Source organism: Antedon mediterranea, chromosome 3 (assembly GCF_964355755.1).
Source record: "Antedon mediterranea chromosome 3, ecAntMedi1.1, whole genome shotgun sequence".
Classification (NCBI taxonomy): domain Eukaryota; kingdom Metazoa; phylum Echinodermata; class Crinoidea; order Comatulida; family Antedonidae; genus Antedon; species Antedon mediterranea.
The window spans coordinates 3,903,154-3,929,074 of record NC_092672.1 but is presented as its reverse complement, the minus strand read 5'-3'; the positions used below and the strand labels follow the sequence as shown (position 1 = coordinate 3,929,074).

At 35.0% G+C, this 25,921-nt stretch overlaps 2 protein-coding genes across 3 annotated transcripts; one reads left to right on the top strand and one right to left on the bottom strand.

The window, feature by feature from the left end:
- The first annotated feature begins 647 nt into the window (after window positions 1-647).
- Window positions 648-19,448, top strand: LOC140044580 (centrosomal P4.1-associated protein-like). 2 transcript variants are annotated; one of them, XM_072089151.1, is made up of 17 exons: window positions 648-673; window positions 1,877-1,981; window positions 7,909-8,112; window positions 8,399-9,219; window positions 9,992-10,252; window positions 10,911-11,586; window positions 11,725-11,909; window positions 12,176-12,337; window positions 12,505-12,608; window positions 12,819-12,912; window positions 14,093-14,263; window positions 14,496-14,674; window positions 15,859-16,099; window positions 16,597-16,737; window positions 17,300-17,373; window positions 18,170-18,365; window positions 18,761-19,448. In XM_072089151.1, the coding sequence occupies exons 2-17, from the start codon at window positions 1,891-1,893 to the stop codon at window positions 18,887-18,889; spliced, it is 3,729 nt and encodes a 1,242-aa protein (XP_071945252.1). In that variant the 5' UTR covers window positions 648-673; window positions 1,877-1,890; the 3' UTR covers window positions 18,890-19,448. The 2 variants fall into 2 exon arrangements, with proteins under 2 accessions (XP_071945252.1, XP_071945251.1); XM_072089150.1 differs by lacking the exon at window positions 648-673 and adding an exon at window positions 1,195-1,623.
- Window positions 19,449-19,779: 331 nt separating this feature from the next.
- Window positions 19,780-24,052, bottom strand: LOC140043386 (uncharacterized). Its single transcript, XM_072087888.1, has 5 exons — window positions 24,040-24,052; window positions 21,504-23,651; window positions 20,741-20,930; window positions 20,436-20,529; window positions 19,780-20,181 (listed from the first exon to the last, which is right to left on the bottom strand). The coding sequence occupies exons 2-5, from the start codon at window positions 23,627-23,629 to the stop codon at window positions 20,090-20,092; spliced, it is 2,502 nt and encodes an 833-aa protein (XP_071943989.1). The 5' UTR covers window positions 23,630-23,651; window positions 24,040-24,052; the 3' UTR covers window positions 19,780-20,089.
- Between the last annotated feature and the right edge of the window lie 1,869 nt (window positions 24,053-25,921).

Sequence of the window (25,921 nt, the reverse complement as noted above, 5' to 3'; positions counted from 1 at the left end):
AAACATAAAAAAGAAACATTTTTTAGTGAATCCAAATGTTAAAAGTAAATTGAATATCACAAAGTTTTTGAAAATTCGCTAAATGGTAAATTTAAACACTGCCGTATGAGGACCGAGGCTATGTGGTATACCGTACTTCCGTAACAATTTTTCCAATGCGAAAATGCTGAAAAGATATCAGCTCCTGAGGTAGCCCAAACAGCCACAACTAATTCTTACAAAATATTTTGAGAGAATGTTTTTGCTACAGTATTAATAAAATATTTCTAAGTATTTAAAAAAAATACAAATTTAAGGTTTTAATGAAATGTATTTTTAAAGTGTTTCATCTTTATAAAAGATTTTTAAAACATTATAAACAAATAAAGTGAAGTTTAGAAATAAGTGTGGTGCGCCAAATATGCATCACATTTTATCAAATCCTTGTAATCTAAAATTCATTTTTGTTTTCTTTTGTTTTTTAAAATGTATAGTCAATTAGATTATATTTCAAGGAATTACAATTATGTTAATTTTAAATTCAGATGGAATTTTAAAATATGTGTTTATCATCGAGACAAATTTCCTGACGCTTATTACGCTCCATACTGTAAGCTATTTTGAGGGCGCTATTTTGTCATTCAAAATTATTATTTTCAGAATCGCGGCGCTGAAAAAAAAGTTTGAATAAAAAGTACTTTATTAGGTCTAACTATGCCTAGCCTAGCAAGTTTTTATATACAAAATAACGCACGTCTGATCCATACATATATAATATAGGCCTACGTATCAGATAATTAATTATTATATTAATACCTGCCCGTAGTAGGTACGAAAGTAGCTAGGCCTAGCCTACTACTAGCTAGGCCAGAGCCATATTTAGCTCTGCTCTGGCCTAGTAGGCCTAGACTAGGTGAGGTAGGCAAAAGCTAGTAAATAGGCCGGCCCTAGGCCTAGAGCCTAGGCTAGTATAGTGAGTAGGCAACAGGAAGAGGGAGGCTCTCTCTACTAGCCTAGCTAGGGCCTACTACGCTAGGTTCTAGTAGTAGGCGGTGGTAAACTACATGCATATTATGCACTTGTCAATTGTATGACGCACTATACGACCCCCGGGAGTGGTGCGTCATGGGTGCGTCATTTACAAATAATTAATGACACAGGGGTGCGTCAAAGAACCCAAATGGTGCGTCGCCTCAATGTTCAATGGTGCGTCAATGTCCGTCACTTTACCACCGACCCGCGCCACCCAAAAAGCCTGAAAACAAGGCCTTGACGATCGCGGAGGGGCGGCCAGGTTGTACATTGTCACGCTTGAGAGCGTCATCACTCGCGCCCTCTATCGGCCAAACTGGAAAATGACATAATATTTGTATTATAAATAGCCGTTCCAATCTTTGTGTGATCGCGCGCGCGAGAACGTTCCTAGCCGGCCTGATTAACATCGATCGACGACCCTGGCGCGCCTCCATATAGCACCAGACACGCGTATTAGTTTGAGATTTTTGATATAACACTGCATGCACTGCAGTAGTCGGGGTCAACAATCGTCAGTGAAGGTACGTCAAAAAGACAGTCATGGTGCGTCATAATTCACTAAAAGGTCCGTCAATAATTTAAAAATAGGTGCGTCATTGTCTAGTAAAGGTAAGTCACTTTTTTGACGCAGGGGTGCGTCATGGTATACAAAGGTATGACTCACATCGGACAAATGACGCACCTCTCCCGGGGGTCGTATAGTGCGTCATACAATTGACAAGTGCATTACACCCTCTCTTCTTGACTAAATTCCCTCTAAAAAAACGTTCCTTGGCGTTTATTTGAATAACTACGGTAATAATAGGCTATATTATCTACCTAGCTAGGAATGTCACTGATGAATTATTATTATATTTTCTAGTGAAGTTTTAAAAAATGGATGCACAAAATCGTCAACCTCAGCACTTTTCAATCAAGTCGTCACAAGCTGGAGTAATAGCTGATTACATGCCGATGTTAAACCAAGGTTTGCCTTTTAAACTTTAACCTATGGATGCTATTGTAACAGTCATCTGTTTAATTTTATATTATTTTTACTATAGTCTCATTGTATGCACAACACTATCATCAGGGCTCGCAGAATCCTAAAATATTTGGTTGCCCTTCGGGCAAGTAGGTTTTAGATTTTGGTTGCCCTCATCATTTTTTTACTTGCCCACTATTTTAACTTAATTTTAACGTTTTATACCGCGACTGCACCGCGAAAAAACGTCGGTGAAAAACGCCTATGCTTAATACACTGTGGTGTTTTTTTCGATGGATTTTAAAGTAGTGAAAACAATTTTTCAAATTTTTTCAATTACACAGTGATGTAGGCCAATCTTTTAAGAACATTTTAGAGTAATTTATTTTCTCATACGATCCTCCGTACAAGAGTTGCGATTGTTTAATTAACATGGTGTCCTGAAATCCCTTGAAAACGCTATGTTATTTCTGTTGGTTACGCTTCGTTGCACGGCATTGTTTGTCATTGATCGAAGATGTGTTCCGTTTCGTGAATGAAAAAGGCGTATTCACGTGGGTTTACTTTGGGAGCAAAAACGTTTTGCTTCTATTGTGCAATGAAATTCCGAAATCAAGCTATTTTGCGATATTTAAAATGTAGTAGCCTAGACATGGCACTAATTATCTTACAATTATTTAATAGATATATCTAAAATATTGCCTATAGAAATGTAGGCCTCCTAGGCCTAAAAGTAGATTTCAGAAACTTTGGTTTTCTTAGGCTCTTTCAATTTACTCCGAAATGATTTAATGTTATTTTTATTAGGCCTGAGTGCTTTAATTTAGTAGTTTTTTTTGACAGTATATAAAAGGATGACGATGACAAAAGTGTATTTCGACCGTGCCAACCCGATGTTGCCGTCATGAAGGCCCTAAAAAGATTTTTCCCACGTGAAATTGAAATGAATGCATGAAACGTACGCGAAACGTAAATAAACATTGAGAGAGGCCAATTCCTCCATGGAAATAAAATTAATTAATGTATTACTCCATCCATGGCGAGAGAAAGTAAAAATACTTCTTCCAAAAAACCCTTCACAAGTTCTCCGCTTTTTGGGTTTAGCCGCTCTTATGCGGGAAATTGTAAGCCTCCTCTATCTGTTGTGCAAGGAGCTAGTAGTTGTCTCAGGCAGCGCGCTCTCAGGCAGCGAGCCATTGAAATGTACGATTCCTACAACACGTAAATTGCTAGCCTAGAGAGCAGTGCGAGTCGCAACCGCTCTGAGAGTGCGAGGAGGAATTACCTACTGAGGCGAACTGCATGCGTGAGTGATTTGAACAACTCACGTGACATCAACATCCAATCAGAAAACAGTATTCTGGCTAGCTGGCAGTTTCGTTGAGCGAAAAAAAAAATATCGCCGTCCGTCTCGCGATTTTTTTTTCCGTACGAGAGTTCCTCCATCGGTTCGTTTCGGACTCAATCGACTCTCTTCGGTATTCGGTAAAGTCAGCTCACTGATGCGTGACAATATAATACAATTTACATTTACAAACCGCGAGCTAATACTTTCACACAGGCTCTCTAATAGTAAAATGAATCTACACTAATACGAGTTTTGATGACATTAATTAATAATACTAGGCCTACTTAGTAATTACATTAAGAACCCAATAGCATATTGAAGATATTTAGGTCTACGACCCAATAGTAGGTCGTATCAGATATTATTTTTTGAAGTTGAACGACCTTTTGTCACGAACGAGAGGCTCTTTTCTTATCGTTTATGGTATTGTAGCTAGCCCATGGCTAGCCTAGCCAAGCTTGTGTAAGCCTATGCAAGGTATTACTTTTGAATTTAAAATGATTATGTACAGTAGGAATTCCTATGCACAGTGTATGTTTTTTATACCTTTTAAAATAATATTATTAAATTAATATTTATATTGTAAGGTAATGGAAATTTTACGTTAAAGGTGTACGTATTAATTATCCCCAATCTTGAAAAATAAAGATTTCAGACTTTTAATGTAGGCAATTTTGGAGTTTTAATTAAGTTATAGGCCTACAACTAATATTATTGTTTATTATGTGTATATGTAATTTGGAAAATCATAAAAAATACATGCAAAGTAAAAAACATTCAATTACGGTACTGACACGACTGCAATAGTACAAATACATTTAATAATACTGCAACACATTTTCCAGGAAGCTTTAATAATTATATGTGATACTATCATCTTGTCATGAAGATCGGTTTCTGTATTCCATATTCTTGATTTTATTTTTTTTATTATGGTTTCTGAAATAAATTTAAAAAAAAAATTGTTCATTTTAATTCAAAATTTCCACCGGCCAAGATATCAATAATTATAAATTAACACAATATTAAACGCTTTATAAGCAAGCATGTGTTTCTATACATTACAACTTACAAGAATACAATTACTACTAGGCCTATATGTATACAATTTTTCAAATGTTACACTTAAAAACCTGAAGAAAATTGTAATTTTCTTGATAAAAACATCTGTTATGTTACTTCTGTAAATATAATTTCTAACCTACTACTTCATTTTATTAAAATAAAAAATAGTACTGTAGATGGAAATGTACTACATTGAAGCACACGCACGTAGGGCTAGTTAGGCTAGCTAGGCCTTGCTTGTGACGACCAACAAAGTGCTGCTGCTGTGTGTGTGTTACTGTTTGTGAATCTGATGGTACATACATTGGTTTGTGGCTGCCTATACAGTATTATATTATTAAAATTCTAGGCCTATTATTATTATTACAATGACGTTCAGTACTACTACTAATATTTATTATTATATTTACAGTGAGTATAGTATTAGGCCTAAATTATGTATAAATCTGTCACTCGTGCAAAAAAACTGCTCACGTTTTGTCTTGTCACGCATCAGTGAGCATCGGTGACTTACCGAAGAGTCGATTGAGTCCGAAACGAACCGATGGAGGAACTCTCGTACGGAAAAAAAAATCGCGTCCGTCTCTACGTGACGTGAAACAATACGCATGCGTATAGCAAAAAAACTCACAGCAGCTGCAGCCGTACGCGATTTTTTTTTCCGTACGAGAGTTCCTCCATCGGTTCGTTTCGGACTCAATCGACTCTTCGGTAAGCCACCGATGCTCACTGATGCGTGACAGCAACCACAAGACAAAACGTGAGCAGCTTTTTTGCACGAGTGACAGATTTATACATACTAGACTAGAGGCCTAATACTATACTCACTGTAAATATAATAATAAATATTAATAGTAGTACTGAACGTCATTGTAATAATAATAATAGGCCTAGAATTTTAATAATATAATACTGTATAGGCAGCCACAAACCAATGTATGTACCATCAGATTCACAAACAGTAACACACAGCAGCAGCACTTTGTTTGTTGGTCGTCACAAGCAAGGCCTAGCTAGCCTAGCCCTACGTACGTGCATGGAGTTACTCCATGGTACGTGTGCTTCAATGTAGTACATTTCCATCTACAGTACTATTTTTTATTTTAATAAAATGATCAAGTAGTAGGTTAGAAATTATATTTACAGAAGTAACACTAACAGATGTTTTTATCAAGAAAATTACAATTTTCTTCAGGTTTTTAAAGGTAACAATTGAAAAATTGTATACATATAGCCTATAGGCCTAGTAACATGTAAGTTGTATGTATAGAAACATGCTTGCTTATAAAGCGTTTAATATTGTGTTAATTTAATCATTATTGATATCTTGGCCGGTGGAAATTTTGAATTAAAATGAACAATTTTTTTTTTTATTTATTTCAGAAACCATAATAAAAAAAATAAAATCAAGAATATGGAATACAGAAAACCGATCTTCATGACAAGATGATAGTATCACATATAATTATAAGCTTCCTGGAAAATGTGTTATTATTAAATGTATTTGTACTATTGCAGTCGTGTCAGTACCGTAATTGAATGTTTTTTACTTTGCATGTATTTTTTATGATTTTCCAAATTACATATACACATAATAAACAATAATATTAGTTATAGGCCTATAACTTAATTAAAACTCCAAAATTGCCTATATTAAAAGTCTGAAATCTTTATTTTTCAAGATTGGGGATAATTAATACGTACACCTTTAACGTAAAATTTCCATTACCTTACAATATAAATATTAATTTAATAATATTATTTTAAAAGGTATAAAAAACATACACTGTGCATAGGAATTCCTACTGTACATAATCATTTTAAATTCAAAAGTAATACCTTGCATAGGCTTACACAAGCTTGGCTAGGCTAGCCATGGGCTAGCTACAATACCATAAACGATAAGAAAAGAGCCTTTCGTTTGTGACAAAAGGTCGTTCAACTTCAACAAATAATATCTGATACGACCTACTATTGGGTCGTAGACCTAAATATCTTCAATATGCTATTGGGTTCTTAATGTAATTACTAAGTAGGCCTAGTATTATTAATTAATGTCATCAAAACTCGTATTAGTGTAGATTCATTTTACTATTATGAGAGCCTGTGAAAGTATTAGCTCGCGGTTTGTAAATGTAAATTGTATTATGTTGTCACGCATCAGTGAGCTGACTTTACCGAATACCGAAGAGAGTCGATTGAGTCCGAAACGAACCGATGGAGGAACTCTCGTACGGAAAAAAAAATCGCCAGCCGTACGTAGTAGGAGCACATGGGTACGGTGTGTGGTGGAGAGTGCGGGCTTGTGGAAGTTTACTTGTTGTTTCAGTAGAAGCTCGCACAGGTTGGATAAAAACAACCATCTGCTCGCACAAGTTTGTGATTGAAAACAACACAAGGGAACTGTGCCGAATTGTGGTGAAAACCACGTGCTCCGCCAAGTTGAAGTTTTTGAAAGTTCAACTCTCGGCGATACCCGAAGAAGTGTATTATTTTCAATGTTGATAATAAAAAATATACTGTAACTATTTAAGTATTCAATGTATTTATTAAATAAATTATTAGGCCTATTAAATTTATATTCTGTAATATTTATAAAAAAAATGGTAGGCCTACTTGCCTGTGTTAAAAACATCGGCCGGTGCCTATTTGGTACACACAGACAATTAAAATTACGTATCTATTATAATTTAATAATATACTGTATTTTCAATACAACTGTACATTTGAACAATAATTACAGTAATTCAGCAAATTATTTATTACACACAAAATACATAACATGAATGTAATTAAACATAGGCCTAATCTACTATCAGGCTGTAGGCCACATAATTAATACTAAGTAGTAGATTCAGATTTTATTACCACCGTAAAATGATGTCGATAATTGAGAAAAACAAAAACATACTAGCCCCTATTTTATTTGGTTTATAGTATAACTAGGGAGTTGTTAATTAGAAACTCCCTGGTATAATAACTTTAAATAAAGTTAAAAGCTGAGAGTTCAACGCTTCCTATTTCGCGATCAATGGATGCCGCAAGAGACCGCGTGCTATATGACAGACCTGGAAACTCTATACGCAACGACTTGATACGCCCGACTGCATAGAAACACATGTTTTGGCTCCTGGAGATAACGTTCCATACCACCGAATTCCGTTCCATACATTTACTTAACAAACACTACACTGGTCTCGACGTCAAGAGAATTCGTTCGTGCGCGACTATTATTTTCATTGTTACAGTTTTTCACAACCCCTGTAAAACATCGTGGACATTTTCGGTGATTTTAAGAGGTTGCCCGTCGGGACATGACATGTTAAATTTTAGTTGCCCGACGTATTTATTTGGTTGCCGCGGGACGTCGGGCAAGCGATTCTGCGAGCCCTGATCATACACCAGTCTGTTGAAAAATGTGCACATAGCTAAATAGCAAGTACTGTAGTTATATTCATGTGTTCTGTTCTGACTTTTTTTTTTTTTTCTGTTCTGACTTTTAACTGTTATTTTGTAGATATAAGTCTTAACGTACTAGATCAACAGCAAAGCAAAGAGCAGGCAAAGCTCCTGCAAAGATTTAAACAATTAAAAGAATGGCAAAAAGAACAACAGGACAAGCTGATAAGGCAGCAACAGGAACAATTGCATGTGTTAAGAAATGAACAACAGAGAGTACAAAGCATACTGTCAGCTCAACGCCATAAGCAATGGGGAGGAGGTAAGTAAAGCTCTGTCCACACTATCAAACTTTATATGACAACAAAAGTGATGTGCCCATATATGATTATGTCATATCACTACTATATTTGGGAATATCACTACCATATTTGTACTGTAGTAATAAGTTAGTTACTGCAGTAGTATGGTTTGTATTATTATTATTACATACTTTCCGTGCCATTGTATCATCTGACACGTAGTATGTATCAAACAATACATTAATAATGATAATTAATTATTGATAATGTGGTTTTTAGATAATTTTCAAATAATTCTTTATGCAGGTGTAAGTGTATTGTCACCAGGTAAACAAAAATCAGGTGTTTTTAAAATCAACTCATCAACAGTTACTTCCACAAGCAGTCTGTCAACTGACCTCATGGCACCGAGCACCAACCAGGGCTTATCTACTGACATTCCATTAGGCCACGCCATGCCACCACATGTGATACAGACCCTGCTTCAGACAGTTCCACCTACAAGAGACAATCCTCAAATTGATTTGGACTCTACTGGAGAGGCACCTCATTCTGATACTGAGGATGGCTTTTACCCTCTTCCGGAGACATCGTCAGAAATTAGCCATCAAGATGCAGAGGAGTTGCAGATGCTTGGTGAAAGAAGGATTGATAAGGAAGATAGTGTTGAAGATAATGTAGAGGAGATTATTGATAATCATTTTGATAACAACATTCAGAACAACAATAAATCCCATTGTAAGGAAAATAATGATAAAGAAGACGATAATAATAATATATCAAATGTTTCTAATGATTTTGATAATCAACCGGTGTCTGGTAAAGGAAAGAGATTCGAAGAACTTTTGGAACAACAACTGAGCCTAGAAACGCAACAAGAAATACAAAAACCACCGACTATTGAAACAAAACCTAAGAGGAATTTTTTGAAAAGAGGACAAGGTATTTCAAGGTTTGGCATGAAAACTTTTAAACTGAAGAAAAAAGAAATTAATGGTAAAGTAGATGAAAAAAGGACAAAAGAAATGAATGGTAAAGTGAATGAATCTTCAAAACTACAAACTAGAAATGAAGGTAAATTGAAGAAAACAAATAAAAGTAAACCAAATGAAAAGCAAACAACTCAGGTATGTCATCATTTTCTGTTTAAAATTTCTTATGAAAATTGCTATAGAACAGTCACTTTCTCCTAGTCTGAATGCACTTATTGTTTATATCACAGAATTTCTAATGGTGTGTTACTTACAGTGTATCTCCGACAAATTCATATCCTTCAAAGAGATCACAAATTAGCACTATTCCTTTAATAGGCGTTAAACTATATGGTAATGTTAAGTGCAAAAAAAATTCTTTGAATATCGTACTTTGTAAAATCTTGACGATAACACATTTTTTCAGGGCGTTTATTGTTAAGCAGGAGGGTTTTTAGGGGGGGGCGTTTATTCGAAGGAGGTGTTTATTTTTTTGGGTGTAATATGTTAACATGTATAATCAAATAAATACCTCCTAGATATGAAAAAAAAAACAACACACTTAATATCGAGAAGTGATAAAATACTGTAAAAATTGTATCAAAATGCTTGGTAATCAATTAAATCTAAGTCTATAAATAGAAATGTGTTTTATGTAATAAAATAATTGTGTATACTGTATGCATGTGGCGGAGTGTATTCGAGGGTGGGGTTGGCGTTTATTCAAAATTATGTTCTATGAGGAGTGGGGAGGGGTTTACTCAAAATTATGTTCTAGGGGATGGGGGAATTTATTCAAAATTATGTTCTATTATGGAGGGGAGCATGTGGCGTTTATTCGAATAAATTCGGTAATTTAAATGTTCTTAAAATTAAAAATTTTTAAAAGTTAAATAAATTAAAAAGGACCTATATCTTTCCATTCTAGATTTCAAGAAAAGTTGCAGTAAAACCATTGACTCCCACCAACAGGTTGGTTTTAAAACCTGAACCAAAACCTGCAAGCAAAAGTGCAATTACCAAATCAACCATTGTAACATCACCAGTAGGTGTAATGAGCAAGCCAATTCAGTCACATGTCAAAGAGCAAGAGTTTGCTGGACAAGGCAGTCTAAGTAAATCTGACCTGGACGATACAATAGAGGTGTCATTCCAGAATAAAGTTCTTGATTGGCAAGTTAGGGTGGAGGTAATTGTACAGTTCTATTTATTCAACTTCAAAAGCCATAAAACCACATTTGTTTTTGGATAATATTAATAACTCAAATATTTAAAAAAAGTGGTTTTATCTAATACATTGGTACAATTACTGTATCTAAAAATGTAATATTATTTAATGTTGATATTGTTAAATCTAAAATGTTGATATTGTTATCTAAAATGTTGATATTGTTATTAAAATGTTGATATCATTATCTAAAATGTTGATATTGTTATCTAAAATGTTGATATTGTTATCTAAAATGTTGATATCGTTATCTAAAATGTTGATATCATTATCTATAATGTTGATATCATTATATAAAATGTTGATATTGTTATCTAAAATGATGTTATTGTTATCTAAAATGTTGATATCGTTATCTAAAATGTGGATATCGTTATCTACAATGTTGATATCATTATCTAATGTTGATATCATTATGTTGATATAATATTAAATGTTGATATTGTATCTAAAATGTTGATATTGTTATTTAAAATGTTGATATTGTTATCTAAAATGTTGATATTGTTATCTAAAATGTTGATATTATTATCTAAAATGTTGATATTTTTATCTAAAATGTTGATATTGTTATCTAAAATGTTGATATTGTTATCTAAAATGTTGATATTATTTGTAGGAAGAGAAGGATGATCTGGATGAATTTGAATTGTTAGAACAAGCAGCAGATGACAATGCATCTTTCTCCAGTAATGCATCATTGGTGTTAAAAGTGATGCAGAGGGCAGCGATGAAGAATCAAATAAAAGACCCGAAGGATGTAAGAGATGGCAGTGATCCAAGTTCTGCCATTGATGGTCTATCCAATAAGATTGCACAACATTCCAACCAGAATGGGAAGAAATTCTCTGAAGAACACAAAGTGATTGAGAGGAAAAGACAGTCAATGGCGGAAGATTTTGAAATGATGGAACAAGGATTGAGAGATGAAGATGAGAATAACGAAAGAAGGAAAGGAGGAAGTCCAACTGAAGAAGATGAAAGTGATACCTTGGAAGAGGATGAAATTGATGACAATTCAGACGCAAGTGACTACTCTCCAAAGATGAAACGAATATCAACATTGCATAGCAGACAAGTGATGGCTGTTAAAAGGAACGAGGAAGAAGATGAAGTAGAGCTTGATGGTAACGATGACACTCCACAGAAGATGACATCATCACATCAGCTTGATATTGATTTTGATGATGATGAGAGCTGGGGAGAGTTTGCAGCAGATGATTCAAGTAGTGGTGATGAGAATATAACCGCTGGAGATCCAGTTATTGGAACGAATATTGCTGCAAATGAAAATGGTAAAGTTACAAATATTCATCCCATAATATCTTTTGTCAAGACGCTTATTTTAATAATTTAAAAATCAGTTTCAGTAGCTATATTCGAACATTTGTTATTTATAATTTATTTAAAATTGTTTGTTATATAATTGTTAGATGATAGATGTTTTATCCAACATCAACAACCAATCATACATGTTGAAACCAATGGGCAGATAGCATCCTCTACAGTTCCACAGCGTCAAATGAGCGATTTCAGTACTGAAGAAAGTGCGCCCCCTATGGCTGAACTAGCATCTAAACTATTTCCAACATTGAAGAAACAACCAACAGAAGAACAGGTAATAAATGTGTAAAATTCAATTACATAATATTAATACTTTGTTTGAAATGATGGTGGGGTTAAGTTTATGATTAACATAATATGACAGGTGTCTATCATCAGATACTTTGCATAAATAAGCTTTATCACACCAATGATTTCAACCATGTTGTTCTCACTGATTCATCATGATGGATTATACATACAAGTAGTAAAAAACATCTTCGCCTAATAATATAGTTATCTTCAATACTCTACAATAAAAGTTAACTAAACTTTTTTCAGGTTCACCATCAAGCACAGCTTCGTCAAGCTCACGCCATTCCACTCGGGCAAGGAGTACAATCAAAACTCTTACGCGATAAACTCTGTGAACTTGAGAAAGAAATAGAACGATTCCGCACGGAGAATAGCGCTCTTGCTAAACTTAGGGCTGAAAGAGAAAAGGTTAGATGAGTAGTGTTTCTTGTATTGAGTGTTGATCTTAATTATAATTTAAACCTGTATTTGTTCGTCTTGCATCCAAGTTTCTTTTGTAGTTTTAAATTTAGGAAAACACCTCATTTTCTATAAATAAACATAATGTAATCAATATTTTTTTTATTTTTAAACAGGACCTTGAACTTTTAAAAAATGAAATTGCAACGTTTGAAAAACAGAAAAATGAAGAATTAAAAAGATTAGAGGAATTTAAGGCAGAGGAAACTAAAAAATTAAAGTAAGTATGTTATTAATATCATACCATAATGCACTGTATATTGTACTGGAATGCAATATTGTGCCCTAAAGGCGTTTAAATCTTGACTTAGGATGGATTGGATAGGAAACTTGAAATTAATTGCAATGTAAAAACCTAGCTAGCTGATCGAGATGTCAAAAAGGCAAGCTTTTAATATTTACATTCAGCGGTCATAATTTCTATTTTTAGAAAAGAAAGACGTAATTTTGAAAAGTATCAGCAGGCTATGAAGAGTATGCCAGACAAGAAAGGAAGAGAAGAGATAGAACGTTTGAAGGATGAGGTAATAAAGAAGAAGAATTTGAAATTTTTTTATTAGAAAAAGTGAAAAATGGATTCAATTATATTGAATTGTTTACTGAAATACTTAATCTTAAAGGCCAGGTGCGGGCAAAACATTTCTATTGATCATACATTCCAATAATTATCGATCTATAGTTTCCCCTATGTTTCATAATTTTTGGGATTTTATTTGTGTTACACGAGCTTGTTGAAAATAAGCACTTTCTAATCAGTGGGGGGAAATTACACAGTAAAATCTCTATTCTTTTGTACACAAATTTTGTAAATAGAGAGGTGTTTTAAAAAGCTATGAAAAATAAACGGTGTGGTAAAAAATGTTATCAGATGACTAAATATAGGTAATATAACTTAAATATTACATTTCGGATATTTTTATTTAACTTCAGATTTTTATTTTCATGCTATAGCAAAAATTATCCACTGTATATCCACCATCTTTTTTCACCATCTAGGGAGTCACCAGACATGTTATTACATTAGGTTAACTACCTAACTACTGAAAAAAATTATACTGGTTTTTATGGAAGAATTTTGCCAAATTTTGTATTTGTCCATATTACGGGAAATTGATGTTTTTTCGTCTTGATTTCTGTTACAAATATTTGATTTATGTACAATTAACCAAATATTATATTTAAAATTCATGCCTGTACCTGAGCTTTAAATGCAAATTTAAATATATATGCCTGTACACTGACCGATAAGTAATATCATTTTTTCATTAAGGTTTAAGCTTGGTTCCCACTAGAACGTAACGCAAGGACGTAAACGCAACGCAAGCGTTTTAACCAATGACAAGCGAAGTTATAGACAGTAATTACAAGCGAATAAGCCATCGCTTGTGATTGGTCAATTCACTTGCGTTGCGTTACGTACTTGTGTTGCGTCGCTAGTGGGAACCACGCTTTAGGAAGAAACTTACATACTTGATCACATTCATTTATATTTTATTTTTATTTATTTATTTCATTTCCCAACCAACAGTGAACTCATGGTTCATCACTTACAGTGAGGGAACACAGACACGTACACATACAATAAAAAATACTAAACTACTAACAATGTTACAAAACTTGCAGAGATTATTACTAAAGATATCTAACTCCGGGAATTATTGTTCCTTACACAATTTATTTGTGTATTATCTAATTTTATTGTAGATAAGTGAATTGCAAGAGGAACTGAACAACAAAGAACGACGTTGGACGGCCAGTTCAAGTAGGCTGCACAAGAGAATTGAGGTTTTAAATGATGAGAATAACAAACTTCGCGATGATATAAAACAATTTGAAGAAAAACGATTAGAAAATCTACAAAAAGATAGTTCAAAGGTCAGTTATAGTTAAAAGTTCAGTCATAGTTTAAAGGTCAGTCATAGTTTAAAGGTCAGTCATAGTTGAAAGGTTGGTAGTAGTTTAAAGGTCAGTAATATAATGTCAATTGAAATAAATGACATTTTATTGTATTCAACAATAAGTAATATGCAAAAGAAAATCGAAATAACTTTGGTGTGTTAAAGGTCAGGGGTCAAGTCATTAAATTAGTTTTTACAATTTGTTACAGAAAAAAGTAAAGAAAAAGAAAAGCAGCTCTCAGTTATCATATCAAGCGCTACCAGAGGTGTATGTACCGTCCACTCAAGCGCTACCAGAGATGTATGTACCGTCCACACAGGCGCATCCCAGGCAAGAGGAAGGTGATTTTGACATTGATTCACAGGATAAAAACCAACATGATATCAAGTGAGTGTTAGGATAGGAAATGCGAACAAAATAACAAATAGAATACACCCTATAATTGTTGGCCTAAATTTAATTTAGGTTCTTTACTAAATGACTAAACATGTGTTTGATATGTTTCAATGACAATGAAGAGTTTTAATGTATAATTAAATCTGATACTATTTTACTTTACTTGGTGCAGCCAACTGGAATTGGTATGTTGATTATATTAAATAAATTCAGCACATATTTTTTGCATCTGCCTGCAATGCATATTTCAACTTTCTTGTACTCTTGTATAAAGGCTGCATGTAACATGTATACTATTCTACTGTACAACAGTTGGACTACTTTAGACGGATTATTTCGTGTCGTTTTATGTCTTCTTCATCTTAAGCTCTGTCCACACTATCATATAGTTTGACAAAAGAAATTATGATGTGCCCAAATATGGCAGTGATATGCTTAAATATTGTAGTGATATGACATCATCATGTCCATATATGGGCACCTCACATTTTTTTTGTCACATAAAGTTTGATAGTGTAGGCAGAGCTTTATATCGTATTGTACTATTTGGTTTGACAATTTGTGTGTCACTGTTATTCTGATTGTTAATGGGGTGTTCACATGTGAGTAGCAACAGTGTCATTCGCTAATCTATAGCATTACAGCCCAACATGTCATATGTTGCTTTAATTAAGTTACTCCCTATTTCTTTGTCTGCATTTAATATCTTATACCAATATGTAAAGCTCCGTCTGCACTATTAAACGTCACATGACCAAAAAAATGCCTGTATTTGGACACCTCACACTGTTTTTGTCAAACTAGTTTTGATAGTGTAGACAGGGCTTAAGCCACTGTATATATACTGTACAAATAATATCCTTGAATTATGTTAGCATGAGAACTAAATTTCTTTTAAGCTCTGTCTACACTATCATTAAACTTTACCTGACAAATATGATAGTGATATGATCATCATGGTCATCATGTCCATATATGGGCACATCACACTTTAGAACTTTAAAATGTATTATGTCCAAATATGTAAATGTTGAACTAAACTTAAACTGGCATTTTTAAACTTTTTTATTTTTGCATTGCCCTGATTTATGCTATTCTCTTGTACATGTTTTGATTGAATGGTAAAACTACAGCATCTGGTAAAGTGTATAACCACAACTTATTACTTTTTAAAGATCATTAAAGATAAACACACCCGTTTATGATAAGTCTCCTAAGAAGCAGAAAGATAAAGAGAAATCTCCTGAAAAGAGTCCAGAAACAGACCACCAGCCTAGGCCAAGTGCATGGGGCTGGCCCCACAGCCAAGAGAATGATGCAATGAAAGGTAACAGCAATGAAGAGATATCTAAAGAAAGTGGAAAGTTATCTGAAGAAGATGGAACAGATAATAGTATTCAACATCCAGATGGCAAGGTTAGTGTACAAAAAAACGTATACCGTACAGATTATTTGTGGTCAACATGCTCTACACACACACACAAACAGGTTTCAAATCCTGTCAGATGTCAGATTTTTTTTATCACATTACAAATTACTCCACTCCCAAGGATTTGCTTAAGGCTGTGTTTATTATAGAGCGTCTTGTTATTTCAGTCAATATACCAAAATATATAAAACCATGGAGAAATATTAAGTTAGATTTATTTCTCCATAATAAAACAAAATGAACGAACTAATCATATGTTAACAGTCACAAAAGTAGGTTAGCTAGCCTGATTTTGTTTGTAGACATTGGCTGAATCAAGACTCATCCACATTATCAAAGTTTATGTGACAAAAAAATGTGATGTGCCCATATATGGACATGATGATGTCATATCATTACCATAATTGGGCACACTTCTCTGTCACATCAAGTTTGATAGTGTAGACAGAGCTTTACATAAGGTTTTCATATTTTGTTTGTACAGGTTGAGCATGTCAACAAAGATGGTTCTAGAGTGATACTATTTAAGAATGGAACTAGGAAGGACATAAGCTCTAATGGTGAAACTATTACAGTAACATTCTTCAATGGAGACATCAAGCAGATTTTACCAGACCAGCGTGTTGTAAGTACAATTTGGGTACAACTAGGTATAATTTTCACAATCTATAACTGCAGTATACACTTGTACTTCAACAAAGTTGGATTGCAGCTCAGCCAATTTCTCAACTGTTCGCTGGGCATGGGGGATGACAGTTTTGGCTCTCTACTAAAGCTCTGTCTACACTATCAAACTTTATGTGACAAAAAATGTGATGTGCCCATATATGGACATGATGATGACTACCATATTTGGGCAAATCACACTTTTTCTGTAAAATTAATTTAATAGTGTAGACAGAGCTTAACAACTGTTCAAAACTGATATGCGAACCTCATCTTTTCAGCATGTGTTCTGTATATTATCCTAAAGCTTTGTCTACACTATCAAACTAGTGTGATGTGCCCAAATCATCATGTCCATATATGAGCATATCACATTTTTTTGTCACATAAAGTTTGATAGTGTAGAAAAGGCTCAACAAACTAATTCACTCCAGCATTTAAACCAAGTGGGTGATTACTGGAGTATTATTGTTATTGATATAACATGTGGTTATTTAACTTGCTACCTTTATTACTTGTAGGTGTATTACTATCAAGAAACACAAACCACTCACACCACCTATCAAGATGGTCTAGAGATCCTACAGTTTGCCAAGTAAATTCCGTTCTTTTTTCTTTAGGCATATTTCCAATGATTATTAATAGCCAGTTGAACGTAGTTCCAATCCAGACCTTTTTATTTGAATTTCCCCGTGTGGGATGATTACAGAATTTTGAATTGAATTGAATTGAAAATTGAATTGAATAGTTCATTCTGGATAGGTATATTGATTACCATTTAGTGAGTTGAGTCTAGGATAGTGTGGTTGTTTTCAACATCACATTATATTGTCCCCCTGAAAAATGTTTGTTTTTAATATATTTTTTTAATATGCCATTTTAATGTCACATAATAGTTATTCATTTTGACCAAAAATTGGATCGGGAAAAAAAATTATTTACCCAAAAAACTGTAATTAAAAGCAAAAAATTAGTTTGAAAGTCAATATGTTTTTAGTTGAATTTAACTGTTTATTTTGTAATTTTATAATTAATTGAAAACATTATTTTTTGGGGTTTTTTCCTATGAAAGTGATTACCTTTGTAAAAACTACAAATGGCCTATATATTGATTAAAACAAAAATTTAATACAGTATATAAAAACAATAGCACACAGCTAAAAATGTTTTACAATAAAAAAAGAAAATTAAATTCTGTACAAATACAACTAACAATACAACAACAACTTTGAAAATACAATCACAATGTTAATTGTCATTTTTCATCTTTGGGTGATGGTTTCATTTCGCCTATTGGTGAATACTTATCTTATTTACTACTAGGCCAGCATCAAATATAAAAGTGCTGTACAAATATCCAAGTTTTTTAATATTATTCTATGGTATAATAGTAATCAGATGGAGAAACATTATCCTGATGGAACGAAAGAAATCACTTTCCCGGATCAAACCATTAAGTACCTCTTTCCCAACGGAAGAGAGGAAAGTATCTTTGGAGATGGTACCGTTCTTCGCATGGAGCAAAATGGTGATAAAGTAATGGAGTTTGCCAACGGACAGAGAGAGGTTCATACGGCTCAATACAAAGTAAGTAACTATCACACATTTGTACAAACTTGCTTTTAGTTGGCAGTGGAGTTGTGACTTATGATGCTTGGCTGCCAATCCAAAAGTCCTGGGTTCAAGTCCTATGTCAGGATTTTTTCTAATGACTAATTACAACTCCACTCCCAAAGACTTGTAATAAAGACTTTGTTTATGTAGAGCATCTTGTGTATATGTTTGTCTTGTAAACGAGATTGCCACCTTTAAGAAGGATAGTGAATGAATTCGCTTATGGTTAGTTATCCTTGGCAATTTACCTAAATATATAAAAAAAAATTGTTCAAAAAAACCAACATAATTTCATGCTCCTCTTTAAGCGCTATTCCTGCGGTCTCTTTGGAATATTTTATTATTTAAAAAAAATGAAATTATTACAGAAACGGGAGTACCCAGATGGTACGGTGAAAACTGTTTATCCTGATGGGCGTCAAGAAACGCGCTACTCAACTGGCCGAATACGAGTTAAAGATAAAGATGGTACAGTGATAGTTGATCAAAAAACGTAAGGGGTTTTTGGTTAAACTTTAATCAAAACATAGCAATTGAATTGGAGATAATAGATGTTGTCAAATGACAACAGTTAACAGTTGATTTCAAAGAAGATATGTTGAGGGGAAACGAATACTCCTCTAAAACGATGTGCCCAAATATAGTAGTGGTACGGTTTCATCATGTCCATATATGGGCACATCACATTTTCTTGCCACATAAAATGTGATAGTTTAGACAGAGCTTAGAGTTTTTACTGCCTGGTAAATTATGTCAACATGGGTAAGCTATGTAAGTTCTTGTTGAAGAAACGACTAAATAAAACAACGCTATAGACTATTATCGACCAGTGTACACGATGAAAGAGTTGCCAGTTGATTTTTATAGAATTACCCAATAAATATGACGCATACGAGTCAAAATAAGCCTAACCAGTGATGATGGTGAGGTTCAATAGAGTGTGATTACCAATCAATTTTTTAAAAAGATAAATTAAAATCGCATTTTACTTTTTTTGCTGTATCATGTATAATAAATTTGTATATTTATTGATTTAAGAGTTTTATAGAGTTTTTAAGACGATCTAAAATACGTTTGTTTATAAAAATAAATAGTTGTTTTGTATTATAAACATTTTATACTTTAAATAATTTAAATGATATCAAAATATTTATACTTGTATATAGTTGTATATTTCGTATTACTGAATAAAATTTGCTTATTTTAAAACTTTAAACGATATTATACTTTATTTTAATTTAATGCAAAGGTACTCATTTGTCCTCCTGAGTGCGAAATTTAACTTGCGTGTTAAAACTAACGGTACGTATGTATACACAATCTAAATACGTGTTTAAACAAACAAACATTTAACAGACTAATAAAATAAACAACAATTTATTGTAATAAATTACCAATTTATTTACATCATTCATATTGTTAACATATTTACAAAGTCTTATTTACAAAGAGCTGGTTCCTCAGGACAAAATTAGGGTGTAGGTTTGATGACGGTGGACCATTTAGTCTGCTACGTTGCGTCTAAAACTGTGTGTAACCATTATTAAATTACTGTACTTTAACCCCGTCACCCTCATCCCTGGAAATCCTTAACGTCAATTTAAATTACGTCTGTTCCGACTTGTCCTGACTCCAATCAAGTAATGGGAAATTCTGTCTTAAATCCTTAACGTCAATTTAAACTTTAAAAGCATGAATCACGTCTGTTCCGGTTCGTCTTGACTCCAATCAAGTAACGGGAAATTCTGTCTTAATATCAGCACAGCACCTAGAACCTGACTGTACGTGCCTATAGTAAAAAGATACATATATTATTTTATAATGATTATAATTCAAAACACACTTTCCACATTGCTTTGCGGTTCCCTTGAACTTCCAATGTGAATGCATTGTGTGTTACAAAAGAAAATCCAGCGGGGTTATATCGTAAATCCCCCCTATACTAGTATATCAATATTTAATATTGTTCCTCTATGAAATGATGTAACCGGAAAAAGATGATAGTCAATTCGGTATGCATATAATTTTAAAAATGTGGTATACCTTCGATCGTGCACGTACACCCATCAAAGCCACGAGGATAGTTGACCGATATCGTTGCACCAGTTCTCAGTCGTAATCGACGAATTACTCGGGCCTACGAAATGTAATCATGCAATTAATAGTGCGTAGATTAACTGATAATAAACTACACTGTTATATATCCGTATTCTTTACTCGAACGACAAGGTGAGGACAAACTGAATCCGTTTAAGCCACATAAACACAAAACGATTATTCACACTTAAAAAACATAACATACGTTGTTATCAATTAATATTGTTTGAATATTCCATGCACACACGTACCTGTTTGCCAATGACGGTACGTACATACGCACGCGGGACGGCGAATTGGTACATAAATCGTCCCGGTGGATGCGGCGGCGGTAGCGGCGCCGTTTCTTTACGACGACATTCTTTTGTTGTAGTTTGACTCCCGACAGTGTTGTTGTTTATTGTGCTGATGTTTGCTTCATTGGACGGCCTAAGTTTATACCTGTGTAATAATTAGTAATTATGCAGTTATTAAAATACTGTAATATTATTATTTTAATAAATACTTTGCAGTTTTGTCCTAATAGGCTGTATTAGTTATACAATTATTAAGATAATACTGTAATTATTTTGCAGGGTTGTGCGGCCTTAACGTTTGTCCTTACTATCAATTTATTATTTTTTGGTTGACCTTACAAAAACCGATGGATGTTGTGTTGTGATGAATAAAAGACCATGAAACTATTAAATTGGGTAGTAAACGTATGTTGGGAACTATTCAATTTGTTTGTTTGAAACATGTTTCTGATACAGTAACACCCCTCGAGACATGTTCGAGACTCAAATAAGTGTCCACATAATAAATAGAGATGTGTCTCTCCTGAATAATAATAATAAAAATACATATTTCCTTTTGTTTGTTTCACGAGAGAGTTCCTGAATAGGGGTGTCCCTGAATAGGGGGGTGTCCAAAAAAGGTTTTCTAAATTCTCTTTAAATTAGAGCATATAATCGTGCCTACCATGTAGGTAATTATATTTATATATATATAAACCTCATACCATACTAGACTTACTCTGCTTCAGTCGATCTATACTCCGGCCAGCTCTGACGTCTACGGTCCGTGCTATCCTTTCCATCTGGTGACGTTGGAGTTAGTGGAGTAGGAGAATCCACAAACGAGATCTCCAACGACATCTTCCTCATGCATCGTTTTCCTGTTGGTGAAGTCGGCTCGATTACTGGACATTCGACAGTGTATTGACGTGTCGGCGACTTTGGCGTTTCTGGTAGATCGACTTGTGTTGAGGAATCTGTTATTACCTTCATAATATCTGAGCTGTCGGATTCAGTAGTAGTACGCTGGTTTTCTTCGAGACTTTGTTGGAACGTTTCACTGGAGACTTGAACTCGGCCTACAGTTTCAGATGTGTTTGAAGAAGTAGCAATACTTACTGTTCCGTTTTCGTTACAATATTCAGCAAGCTGTGGTCGCCTTTCGATTGTTTTTATTGGTCGTAGATTTGATTCAAAACTATCAAAATCAAGAGTCGGTGACACAGTTTCATGTATTGGTTTCCACGCTGACAACCGAGTATTATTTGACTTGGCCGGTTTGGCTGCAAGTTTCACTAGTCTGTTTTTACCGCCGGAACTGTGTATAATAAGTGAATTTCCTTTGAGCTGTGCTTGTTTTACACATAACTGTCCATTTTGAAGTTTAGAAGCTGACTGGATATTCTCATTGCCGTTGTTCCGGGTACAGCCTTGACCATGTGAGCTCTTATGTCGCCATTGGCCAAGCCTGTGCGTTTTTAATGAATTACCTGAAATGACCTTATTTCGAGGACATTCGTTATTATTATTATGCAAACAATATAAGCTATCGGATGTCTGTGTGTAAGCTTCTATTGAATTTATCGGTGTTAAATCGCTAGCTTGTGGTGTTTTATTAATGAAATCGGTTTTGTTTTCTGGGCATACTTCTTTGTCATTGCTTTCCCCGGGTTCGTAATTGGTTGCACGTGGGTTACCATGTGTAGATACACTTGTTTCACGTGGATCCCCGTGCCTAGCTATGCTTGATGATGAACCATCGGTGAGTGTTGCTGCTTCCGATTTCATTCCAGCATAGTGACTTGTGCAATTAATTATCGAAAAGAATATATCCGACGATGTTGGGTGTTTGTCCGACGCGTCGTTCGCTGAATCTACGTCACTTTCCGACTCGTATAAAACGTCATGAGGGCTTGCTATTGTCCTTTCTTCCACCAAAGAAACGGATTCCGCGCCGATTAGTTTTTCAGACGACAAAACGCCTGTATTGTCGTTTGGCGCCAAATCTAAAATTCTGACAGAATCATTTTGTTCAATTCTTTTATTGAAATAGTTCAACAGTTTATTCTCACTTTCATAAGAACACGATGTGTCAATGTTTTTAATCAGAAACTTAGCGCACTCATTTTCATGTTCATCATTTGATGTCATATTCTCATAATGTGATGTCATCTGTGACGAGTCGTGAACGTTGTCGCAAATGCTGTCAACAGGAATGTCTTCGTCGTCGAAGCTGCCACTATCAAGTTTGCCTGTATAATCTATGACAGATTCATCTATGGCTGTGTGTAGCTCATCGATGGTAGTGTTGCTGCTGGCCGTTACCTGCAGAGTGTCGACGACGGTACTTGCACTTGCACAGGCCCTCAGCTCATCGACGTTCGCTCCGCTACGTGTGGGTTTGAATGTATTAGCCATCAGCTCATTGGCGGCCGTTCCACCGGTTATAGAGACGTTACTTCCACCACCAGTCGTCGGCTCACGGGTCGGCTCATCGACGGTAAAACTACCGACATCGACTGACGTATTTCCACAAGTTGTTAATGCGGTGAGGACTGGTTCGCGGGCAACCGTCAATAAACCGGCGGCTGTTCCGCTCGCCGTACCGTTGAGGATTGTTCCATTTATAGTCGGCGTCGTCGCGGCGGAAAACACAATTATAGAGCTATGTGCATCAACATCATTCCCATCACCGGTCAAATCAACAGATGTTCCGCTGTTTTTTAAATCCACGACAGTTCCACTGGTTGACGGATCTTCTGGTTTCTCAAGATAGCGACTGCTACTATCCAAGTAGTCTTTGACAACGCGGACACCAAATGCAGCCACTGGCAACCCAAAGACTGCTAAGCCAAATTCATCCATGGTTCCCTGTTTCGTCTTCTTACTGTAAATAACAACATGTTGACATTAAATTATATATCAAGAGATGTCTACATATTATATATGTATATGTTATATAACGGACTTATTATTTGAAATAATTAATTTACTTACGTTCGGTCTTTCATACCACCCCCCCCCCCCCCCCGCCCACTTTTTGTTGTTGTACCCAAGAATACTTCGGTTCGGGGCGGGAATCATCTTGTTGATGCCTTTATTTTACCGAGATAATTAACACTGACGGATTTAATATAAGAAATAAAAAGTGATCCTAGCTTAGGCTCTGAGGTTTCAAGTGTCAACTCTCTCACTCATCATAACTGTCGTCATCCCTACTTTCTCTCGTCTCCTCCCCCTCATCGTATAAAAGCTTTCCCCCGTAGATTACCTACACCGTGTGCTGTCGTTGATTGTCCTACCATCTGGCTAGGCCTAGATGAGGCTCGATCTCCGCCGACGACGGACTCAGATTTTGATCCTCCATGTGAAAAAAAAAAATTATATTTAGGAAAGACGATGTATTCCAAATCTGAGGACAACAACACACAAATATCGAGAATCCCGCTTCGAAATTTTAACAACAATCTTGCTTTGTTTAACACTCAATTGTACTGCTAGCTAGGCCACATTGTTCGTGTTTATTGAGGCGCTACGTTCAAAATAAGGCACGCGTTAGCAACGCTGTGTTGGCAATGGCCCAAATTTTTCTCATCGGATCATCTCCATATCCCGATTCCTACACTCTCGAGAAATTCATCTTTTCACTTTTCATTTATACAGTAATATGTTTGTTTGTTTTTATTTCGATTCCATATCATTATATTTTATAAAAGAGGTCGATACATAAATAACAGTCAAAATGATAAAACATCAGGGAAAAAAAACAAAACAAAGGAGAAACCCATTTAATTAATCCTAAAAAGAGAAATATTTTCCATTGGGCTCCGATTTTGATAAACGTTTGTGATAAACGTACGTTGTTCATTGTTTTTACTGTATGCTGTTCATTGTGTTACTTGTCAGCCGTTTGTGTGAACGTTTATAACGGTATTGTATTGTACATTTCGGATACAACGTAACGTATTTGTTTTGTCCGTTTGTGAACGTTTCAACGTACGTTGTTTGGTGAGAGAACGTACTGTACCTTTTGTGACCGTTTCAACGGTACGTTGTTCGTTTGGTGAGGAGAACATGTTATTCGTTTAACGTACGTTGTTTGTCATTGTGTAGGCCTACATCACGTTGTCCGTTTGTGAACATTTAACGTACGTTGTTTTGTCACTGTGTAAATCACGTTGTCCGTTTGTGAACGTTAACGTACGTTGTTTGTCACTTGTCCGTTTGTGAACGTTTAACGTAGGCCTACGTTGTTTGTCACTTGTCGGTTTGTGAACGTTTAACGTACGTTGTATGTCACTGTGTATATCACGTTGTCCGCCATTTGTGAACGTTAACGTACGTTGTTTGTCACTTGTCCGTTTGTGAACGTTTAACGTACGTTGTATGTCATTGTGTATATCACGTTGTCCGCCATTTCTGAACGTTTAACGTACGTTGTTTGTCACTGTGCATATCACGTTGTCCGTTTGTGAACGTTTAACGTACGTTGTATGTCACTGTGTATATCACGTTGTCCGCCATTTGTGAACGTTTAACGTACGTTGTTTGTCACTGTGTATATCACGTTGTCCGTTTGTGAACGTTTAACGTACGTTGTATGTCACTGTGTATATCACGTTGTCCGCCATTTGTGAACGTTTAACGTACGTTGTTTGTCACTGTGTATATCACGTTGTCCGTTTGTGAACGTTTAACGTACGTTGTATGTCACTGTGTATATCACGTTGTCCGTTTGTGAACGTTTAACGTACGTTGTTTGTCACTGTGTATATCACGTTGTCCGTTTGTGAACGTTTAACGTACGTTGTTTGTCACTGTGTATATCACGTTGTCCGTTTGTGAACGTTTAACGTACGTTGTTTGTCACTGTGTATATCACGTTGTCCGTTTGTGAACGTTTAACGTACGTTGTTTGTCACTGTGTATATCACGTTGTCCGTTTGTGAACGTTAACGTACGTTGTTTGTCACTGTGTATATCACGTTGTCCGTTTGTGAACGTTAACGTACGTTGTTTGTCACTGTATATATCACGTTGTCCGTTTGTGAACGTACGTTTTGTTCGTTTGTGAACGTACGTTGTTGATGATCGTTTGTGTGTGAAATTAATTACGTTGTTCCTATGTGGTACGTTGTTAATTTGTGATGCCTTGTC

Coding starts and splice junctions, on each gene's coding strand:
- LOC140044580 (XM_072089151.1), top strand. CDS start 1,891: ATGGATGCACAAAATCGTCAACCTCAGCACTTTTCAATCAAGTCGTCA. Junction 1,982..7,908: donor CATGCCGATGTTAAACCAAG/GTTTGCCTTTTA, acceptor GTTATTTTGTAG/ATATAAGTCTTAACGTACTA. Junction 12,913..14,092: donor TAGAACGTTTGAAGGATGAG/GTAATAAAGAAG, acceptor ATTTTATTGTAG/ATAAGTGAATTGCAAGAGGA.
- LOC140043386 (XM_072087888.1), bottom strand. CDS start 23,629: ATGGATGAATTTGGCTTAGCAGTCTTTGGGTTGCCAGTGGCTGCATTT. Junction 20,931..21,503: donor TATAGATCGACTGAAGCAGA/GTAAGTCTAGTA, acceptor ATTATTACACAG/GTATAAACTTAGGCCGTCCA. Junction 20,530..20,740: donor GTACCGTCATTGGCAAACAG/GTACGTGTGTGC, acceptor TACATTTCGTAG/GCCCGAGTAATTCGTCGATT.